Below are 9,683 nucleotides of genomic sequence, written 5' to 3'. Positions count from 1 at the left end.
AAAATTAAAAAAAAAAAAAAAACAGGAAAAAATAAAGGAAGAAAAAAACTTATTTACTGTAACATTAAATAACATATTTCTGAGAGAAAAAAGATTAACCAAGGAGATAAAACATATTTACAATATTTAAAAAAATGAAAAAATTAGAGAAAATCCCAATAAATTTTAAAATGTTTTATGTCTATGAATTGAAAGAATATATATTATTAAAGTGCAATATCATCCAAAGTGATCTAGAGATTCAATAAGCTTCCTATCAAAATTCCACTGGTATGTTTTTTTCACAGTAATGGAAAATACAATTCTAAAATTTACATCAAATTAAAATAAGCTTTGAATAGCCAAAGCAATCTTGAGAAAAAAGAACAAAGCAGAAAGATGTCACACTTATAATGTGAAACTATGTTTCAAGACTATATAGTAATAAAAACACAATGGACTGTGAAAAGAAATGAACAAAAAAATTCAACTGAAGGCGGGGTGCCGTGGCTCATGCCTGTGATTCCAGCGCTTTGGGAGGATGAAGCGGGTAGATCACAAGGTCAAGAAATCGAGATCATCCTGGCCAACATGGTGAAACCCCGTATCTACTAAAAATACAAAAATTAGCTGTGTGTGGTGGCTTGCGCCTGGGTCCCAGCTACTTGGGAGGCTGAGACAAGAGAATTACTTGAATCTGGGAGGCAGTGGTTGCGGGGATCCAAGATCATGCCACTGCACTCCAGCCTGGTGACAGGGCAAGACTCTGTCTCAAAAAAAGAAGAAAAAATTCAACTGAAACCACCACTGGCACACATTTCAGACCTGATGCAAAAAAAAGAAAAAAAATTTAAAAAGGATAAGACAGAAGATGTCCCTTTGTGAAAACAAATTTGAAACAAATAAACAAAATAGCTGCCCAGGAACTATTTCCTTGGGAACACAGCTTCCCCAATCACATTTTAAGGACTGGATTTCTCTTTGACCTTGGGACCTCTTATCTGTGTCATCTGTTGTGTTCATTTTTATTCACACCTACCTGGGGGTGTGGCAATCATCTCACGTTTCTTCACAGTCAAAGGTTTTTTTCCTTGCTCCAGACAAGTGATCAGGTCTGGCTTAGAGACAACAATACCTGTTTTATTAAAAATAAATAACATGAATCTTGCTCATATTCTCCAATTACAAGCTAGTAATGAGCTCAGCAGAGAGGATGTGATAAAATAATCTAGTAAGTTAATGCCAAAATGCTAATTTATAACTAAAATTTCTAATATTCAGAAAATACTTTCAATTTGTAGGTTTCTTAACTTTACTACCTGGTAATACTGAATCAAAAGTTGGTGGTGGCAATTAGATTTTCAGGTAGGGGCAACAGTGTTTTATGCCACTAAATTTCTGGAATTACCATTAACTTAGAGTGAAGAATACAGCTCATCTCAGGAACGTGGAAAGTTTGGATTAAGATGAAAACATCTTGAAGAAATAATTTTCTAAATGAACAAATTCTACAGATTTTCTAGAAAAAGGGAATCTGAAATTCTTTTATGCAAAGAATAAATTACCAAAATACATTCTACAAAAAAATAAAAAATAAAAAGAGAAAACCTTTAGGGTATATTATGAATTGTGTATTCAAGTTATCCTCACCAAGGAAGACCAGGTTTCTGTAGTTCTCTAACATCACATCTGTATACAAATTCCGCTGTGCAGTGTTCAGGCAATGCCACTCCTCCAGAGAGAATTCTATGGCCACATCTCTAAATTGCAATGGTCCCTGAAAAACACTCACAGATTTTTACCAAGTGACAATGAGCAGAATTTTTAATTTGACTTAAGGTGAAATTAGAGAGTAAAGAGAACTGGTTCTGACTTATAGAACTAAAATTATCCAATAAAGTCATTTCCAACACAAAAATATTCTCTAATGCTTTCTCTAACTCTGAGAAAAAAGAGCAGTGTAAGATCTACAGCATCAGTTCAAATATGATATTTTTCTAGATAATAAAGGGCATGAACACGAACACGTACGTTTTTGAGTGCTATATTTACATCATACGAAATGAGTTGTGACTGTTTTTCAGACAGAAGAGACAAGTTGAGTTAGAAGGCACCTCTCACTTTTTTTTTTTTTTTTTTTTGACACAGAGTTTCACTCGTTACCTAGGCTAGAGTGCAGTGGTACTATTTTGGCTCACTGCAGCCTCCACCACCCAGGTTCAAGCGATTCTCCTGCCTCAGTCTCCCACATAGTTGGGATTACAGGCATGCACCACCAAGCCCGGCTACTTTTGTAATGTTAGTAGAGACGGGGTTTCTTGATGTTGGTTAGGCTGGTCTTGAACTCTTGACCTCAGGTGATTCACCCGCCTCAGCCTCCCAAAGTGCTGGAATTACAGGCTTGAGCCACCACACCCGGCCTAATTTTTTTTTTTTTTTTGGTAGAGGCAAGGTTTCTCTATGTTGGTCAGGCTGGTTTCCAACTCCAGAACTGAGGTGATCTGCCCGCTTTGGCCTCTCAAAGTGCTGGGATTACAGTGTGAGCCACAGCACCAGGTCTTTAGTAGTAATTTTAAGTAGGCTTCATTTAGCACCCGAGAAAGCAGGTATGTCCTAATAATTTTTTTCAGAACTTTCTGGGTAATAAATGCTATTTTATTTAAATAAGCAGTTTCTTACTCTGCTCTGCATAGAGCTAAAGGAACACACAAATGGAGCCTCAACATCAATGTTCTCCATCTTTACTAAGGACAACAGTTTTCCCAAATAGGCATCTTGACTATCCATATCTTTCCATGTTCAACTTCCACAAAAGGAGCATTTTTAATATTACGAATCATAAATTCTTACTGAGAATTCTGCATTGCACATAAGCTATGACAGACAAGGCAGAGGAGGCTCTGGAAAATAGGAAAGAAATATTTTTCAGAGACCCTTGACTATCATAAGAATTTTAAAAAGTAGTTGAACCAAACTCATTAGGGAAGAAAGACACAAGTAGAGAAGAAAGGGTTTGCAAGTACTAAATGCATGGCAGTCCAGGAGGCAGAGTGAACACAGCTCTTCACCTGAGACATGTTCACCAGAAGAAAAGCAATTTTTTTTCCTTTCTCCTCCTTCTTTGGAATTTCTTTTCAGATGAGATTCTCTGGACAAATTACACCTGCATCTTGAGAATATCTCCTTAAAAGTGTCAGTAACACATGTTTACCTGCCAACATGATATCAACTGTCAGAAAAAAAAAAAGTCCACTCATTCCTGTCCTATAAGCAGAAGAGATTCAGGAACAGTGTTCTTCTCCATGAAGATAGAAATAAAAGTTTCTTCTTTCCTGTCATCAAGTGACCTCCCCTGCCACAGACACCAGTAATTTCTGCTACAGTAATGGGAAAATGCTCCACACTGACCTGTCCCTACGAAACCCAAACACAGCAGGCCCTGTGACCACCTTTTAGTGCAAAGGTGGAACTTAACTCCCACGAATGTATCTTGAAGCCCTCATACCTGATTCTGGCCTCACCTAAGAGTCACATGAGGCACTTCATTAAAACAACATGGATGCTTCCACCCAGAATAATAAACAGAAGCTGTAGGGAGGGCACAAGAGATTTCTGCAAATTGGCCACGTGATCCTAATGAGAAGCCTGGGCTGATAACCACTAAGCTAAGCATTGCCTCTCAAGCTTTAATGAGATTATAAATTATTACTTGGTAATTTTGGCCCTACTTTCTGTAATATGATTCAAGTTGCCTGGAATCTACAATTTGATTCACAGCAGTTACAAGAAGATTTGTAAAGACAACAAGAGGAACAGAGAGTGGGTTGATACAAAGTTATTTGTCAGAAAGTTTTATTTATTTACAGAAATAACAGATTATTGATTAGATATATATCGTATATATATCATTATGGTTATGGTATGAGATATAGTGTCCAATGTGGCAAAAGTAGTTTAATTTATACCTACTTGGGGCAATAGTGAACAGTTTCGAGAGATAAATACCTAGGTCAAAAAGGGAAGTAAGACATAACTGCACTTTCATTTTAACGTCTCTGAGTTTGATAACCAAAAGGACTTGCATTTTTCAGATAAAAGTTTTTTTATTTTCCAAATCTCAAGACCTGGATTCAAAATTTGAAGCTGCAGATTTAAGGCCTGAATGGCTAGAGTAGCAGCAGGTGTTACCTACATAATTGTGAGCATTTTAGCAAGAGGAGGAATGGGAAAGTGGAGATTCTCATGTCTAGATGTCTGCTCAGTGCACACGTGTTACTCTGATTGGGTTTCTGGGCTCCATGGTCTCTGAATCAGTTTCAGGTCTCAACATACAGTAGTCATTGAAAGAGGTAAAACAACTGCTGCACTGTGAAGTTTGTAGAAATTTGGTCTACCCTCTCCAGAAGTGACTGCAGACGACCACAGACACCGAATAGGCAGAGACACAATTCTGCCTGAGTATTTAGAGGACAGCTTGCACTGTGCGGCACAAGTGTGAGTTGACTGGAAGCCTGAGGGAGAGGTCCAACTTTAGTAAATTCTGGTTGGCACCTTATGTGTTTATATCATCTCTGGTAATCAAAGGAAACATTTTCTCCAGCCCCAGAGAAACTCCACAATAACAGAAAGAAAACGCTTTTATTACACAAATACACCTGAAAGTGACATGCATCATAGTCTATCTGCTTAAGAGATTGCAAACATAGTATGATGTTCACCATAATCAACTCACAAGTAGAAGAATTTATAGCACCATGTCATACAAAGTCCATCCTAAATTCACCTGGAGATTGAAGAGGCCATTTGTGTATGCTAATTCCTTATATTTAATGACAAACCTTTGACGTCTTCATAACAGGAGGTGGTTTAGCAGCCTGAAGCCAGGTGCCTGAGGAAGGTAGGCTTTCACTCTGCTACAAAAATGGCTGAACAGGGTTCTATCTTTTTGGCTATTTACATTTTAGAGCAGTGGCTCTGTACTCCCTGGCCCTGCGCTACAGTGCTCCTGCTTGCTTTCTCCTGGTTGCTAGTGTCCTCTCCTGACCTCTACCATCTGCCACTGAGGCACAGCCCAGAGCACAGCTCACATTTGCTGTGAACCCCATTTGTCACAGCAGCACTCTAGTGTCACATCAAAGAGTAAAGCCTGAGCTGCAGGAGGAGAGCCTGCAGGCCTTGTGGGTAGAATTGCACCTTCACAATAATGGAGGTGAAAGCAGTGTTTCAGCCTCAGTTTCTTCTTATAATGGTGACATGGAAAAAATACTGCTGAATTTCCAGCATGAGTTCAGAAAGAGATAGCTCCAAAAGTTCTCACTGTGACAGCCCACCTCATTCACACACCATCGGAAAATAATAGGGCTTCTGAAACAGACACTGAAAGCATTAAAGAGAAAAACAAATCTCATCTGGGTGTGGCGGATCATGCCTGTAATCCCAGCACTTTGGGAGCCTGAGGCAGGTGGATCACAAGGTCAGGAGATCAAGACTAACCTAGTCAATATGGTAAAACCCCGTCTCTACTAAAAATACAAAAATTAGCCGAGCATGGTGGTGCGCACCTGTAGTCTCAGCTACTTGGGAGTCTGAGGCAGGAGAATCGTGTGAACCTGGGAGGTGGAGGTTACAGTAAGCCAAGATCAGGCCGCTATACTACATCCTGGGTGACAGAGTGAGACTGCGTATCAAAAACCAAACCAAAACAAAAAGCATATCTTCATCTTAGCAAGATTATTTTAAAAGAAAAAAGTTAAAAAGATCTTAAAATACAGATGAGATATAACATTGATCAAGTCAGCCAGAAAATATTTTCCTAAAATTTCTCTCTGAACACCCAAAGTTCAGCTGAAAATATTGAAGATGGAAACAGCAAAAAGAAAGAAAAAAATTAAAAAATTTAAAAACACCCAAAGTGCACAGCTACTCTCAGCATGAGAAACACGAGAATTATAAAGAAAGAAGGCATATTTTCACAAGAATTTTATAAAGTTTATTTTCTATCTCTGCTGCTTTCTCATCTCCTAGCCATTAAATGGGGGTTCTATACTGAAATACATCTAACAAATTCCAACAGCACTTTTCACGAAGAAATAGAACTGACTGTGTTCATACAGTGGAATATATTAGAACTTGAAAAACAGCTAACTGCAGGGCCATTATGGATTTTGGTTGGCCACATCACCTGTCTTAATTTGTTCTTTAATAGCAGCATTCCAATTTAGTGAAATGAAAGATACTAAAACTGTGTATACTCATAATTATCCCTATTGAATGAAGTAATAAAGATGTCAGACTAATATCTACTGTAACGATTTGGTAGTAAATTTTCTTTAGATATTAGATATAAATAAATATCGAAATATAAATAATTTTAATGAACTAGTCATAATGTATGCAGCATTTTTTTTCTTTTTTTTTTTGAATGGAGTCTCACTCTATCACCCAGGATGGAGTGAAATGGCACAATCTCAACTCACTGCAACCTCCGCCTCCCGGGTTCAAGTGATTCTCCTGCCTCAACCTCCTGAGTAGCTAGGACTACAGGTGCATAACATCACATCTGGCTAATTTTTTATTTGCAGTAAAGACGAGGTTTTACCATGTTGGCCAGGCTGGTCTCAAACTCCTGACCCCAGGTGATCCGACTACCTCAGTCTGCAAAAGTGCTGGGATTACAGGTATAAGCCACTGCGCCCGGCCAATTATGTAGCATTTTTTAAAATTGCAACTGGCCGAGCACGGTGGCTCATGCTTGTAATCCTAATACTTTGGAAGGCCGAGGTGGGCAAATCACAAGGTCAACAGATCAAGACCATCCTATCCAACATGTGAAACCCATTTCTACTAAAATGCAAAAAAAAAAAAGTTAGCCAGGTGTGGTGGTGGGTGCCTGTAATCCCAGCTACTTGGGAGGCTGAGGCAGGGGAATCGCTTAAACTCAGGAGGCGGAGGTTGCAGTGAGCCGAGATGGCGCCACTACACTCCAGCCTGGCGACAGAGCAAGGCTCCGTCTCAAAAAAAAAAAAGAAAGAAAGAAAAAAAAATTGCAACTATACTTCAGATAAAACACTTTATATTTCAAAAGTATAAATAATATTAAAACAACCATTTAAGTGAGTCATTTAAAGTAAGTATTGTGGCTTTATATTCACACTATGGTAAAAAATATTGTTTAAGGCTCATGCCTGTAATCTCAACACTTTAGGAGGCTGAGGTGGGCAGATCACCTAAGATCAGGAGTTCGAGATCAACCTGGTCAACATGGTAAGACCCCTATCTCTATTAAAAATGCAAAAACTTAGCCAGGAGTGGTGGTGCATGCCTGTAACCTCAGCTACTCAGGAGGCTGAGGCAAAAGAATTGCTTGAACCTGGGGGGCAGCAATTGCAGAGAGTTGAGATCATGCCACTGCATTCCAGCCTGGGCAACAGAGTGAGAGTCTATCTCAAAAAAGAGAAAAAAGAAAATATTGTTTAATTTATATGAATGCAGAATGTTTAAAAACCCTACACGTAACTATGCTAATTGTTCCGAAGGAATAAACAGAAAACAAGATACAACCACAGACTGTACTGGTCAGTTAATGCACTCAACTATTCTTGCTTTTGCAGTGTAAGTACTTCAGGCTGCAAATATTAGAAAATTACCTTGGACAATCATGCTTCTTTAAAAAAAAAACAGTATATTTTAGTCTTTATCATTCTGCATTGCTAAATTTAATCCTACCTTTGTGTTACGCTTCTGTGTGCTCTTAAAACGAGCTTTTATCTAAACAAATTCTGTGTCTACTTTAAAAAACTAAAAACAAAATAAAACTTTTTGGAAGCAAAAGCAAAGCAATAAACCTGAGGTACTAAAAAAAGATAATTTGGAGTCAGAAAAATGACAAAAAGTTTATTTAGCTGTTAATATGATTTACGTATATTTCAAAACAGCAGAGAAAAATATCTACATATAATCTAAATTCCTTAAGAAATGAGAAAATAGCAAAAAAAATTTTTTTGAAATTGTTATTATTTTTTTGAGATGGAGTTTCACTCTGTCACCCAGGATAAAATGCAGATGCGCACTCTCAGCTCACTGCAACCTCTGCCTCCTGGGTTCAAGCAATTCTCCTGCCTCAGCCTCCCAAGTAGCTGGGACTACAGGCACCTGCCACCATGCCTGGCTAATTTTTTGTATTTTTAGTAGAGACGGGGTTTCACCATGTTGACCAGGATGGTCTCGATCTCTTGACCTCGTGATCCACCTGCCTCGGCCTCCCAAAGTGCTGGGATTACAGGCTTGAGCCACCGTGCCCGGCCAATTTTTGTTTTAAAAGTAAAGTTTAAGGTTAGTCGTATGCATAATACAACTAGACCCCTAGCTATATTTTTACAATTACAATTTGGCATGAGATTTGGGTGGGGATACAGAATCAAGCCACATCATTCTACTCCTAGCCTTCACAAACCTCATGTTCTCCTATCCTAGTCATATTTCTTTCTTTCTGTTTTTTTTTTTTTGTATTTTTAGGAGAGACGAACAGGTGGTCCATAATCCTAGGTAGATGGAGAAAACAGGTTGCTCCTGCAGATTCAGTGTCTGGGGGTGGGGATATGCCGGAAAATTTGTAGACACACTTGTGAGTTTTTGGCAAGAAACACAAGGATCAAAAATGCTGTGGTCAAGTTCCTGAGTGTGGTGCCTAGTCCTGGGAGGAGGGTGGACATGTCAATATCTAGTGTGTGTGTTTGTGTGTGGGTGGGAATTTTGTGGTGGCAGCAGCAAGAAAAGCGGGTTTGTCATCACACCTTCTTTTCTCTTAAGTTTTTAGTCCTCTGTCATCCTGGGAGAAGACCTGGAATCACAGGACAATGGGCAGTGTGACAGCCTGTGTTAAGGAGAGCAGAGCCTCCCATTCCCAAACACCAAGAGTTTTATTCCAGGCCAGGCCTCCGTTATAGTTTTTTTTTTTTTTTTTCCTGGCACCAAATCTGTAGAGTTTCCTGAACATCAAACAATTTTCCAGCCATCTGATTGTCTAACATTTGAATTGTGACACCACCCAGAGTCAGCACAGACCCTGATTCAGGGCTCGGTCCCATCACATTATCCTCACTGCAGATGCCAGTCACAAACCCCATAGGCCCATCTATGCTTCTGAGCTACTGTAAAAATTGGGGACTCCCATAACTTTCCTGAAGTTCAGTAATTTGGTAGAGCTACTCACAGAACTCAGTAAAACACTGTAGTTATGTTTACCAGTTTAATGTATAAGATGCAGCCCAGGAAAAGCCAAATAGAAGAAATGCATAGAACAAAGAAAAGAAATGGGGAAAGATGAAACACATAGATAATCTTGGAAAATATTTGTGATTAACAAAATTTGCCATCCTTTGTGTGCTGTAGGAACAGTTTATGGAAAGAAATATCCTTCCCATTATGACTTAGACGGTGCTCTCTTTTCTTACCTATCACATAGCCGGATACACATTCTGTACTTTTTCTTTTAGGCATTAAAAAAATCAGCTGAGGCCGGGCACGGTGGCTCAAGCCTGTAATCCCAGCACTTTGGGAGGCCAAGGCGGGTGGATCACGAGGTCAAGAGATCGAGACCATCCTGGTCAACGTGGTGAAACCTCGTCTCTACTAAAAATACAAAACATTAGCTGGGCATGGTGGTGCGTGCCTGTAATCCCAGCTACTCAGGAGGCTGAGGCAGG

At 39.1% G+C, this 9,683-nt stretch overlaps 1 protein-coding gene across 1 annotated transcript in view; it reads right to left on the bottom strand.

The window, feature by feature from the left end:
* LOC108297138 (zinc finger protein 506-like) overlaps positions 1–9,683 on the bottom strand; it is a 42,425-nt gene that overhangs the window by 24,604 nt on the left and 8,138 nt on the right. Inside the window, 2 exon segments of the mRNA XM_037735304.1 lie at positions 1,019–1,114; positions 1,630–1,756. Coding sequence (XP_037591232.1) covers positions 1,019–1,114; positions 1,630–1,756 — 223 coding nt within the window.

The sequence above is a fragment of the Cebus imitator genome, unplaced genomic scaffold, assembly GCF_001604975.1.
Source record: "Cebus imitator isolate Cc_AM_T3 unplaced genomic scaffold, Cebus_imitator-1.0 Scaffold775, whole genome shotgun sequence".
NCBI lineage: Eukaryota > Metazoa > Chordata > Mammalia > Primates > Cebidae > Cebus > Cebus imitator.
The sequence above is the reverse complement of the archived record's forward strand: the minus strand, read 5'-3'. Positions and strand labels throughout refer to the sequence as shown.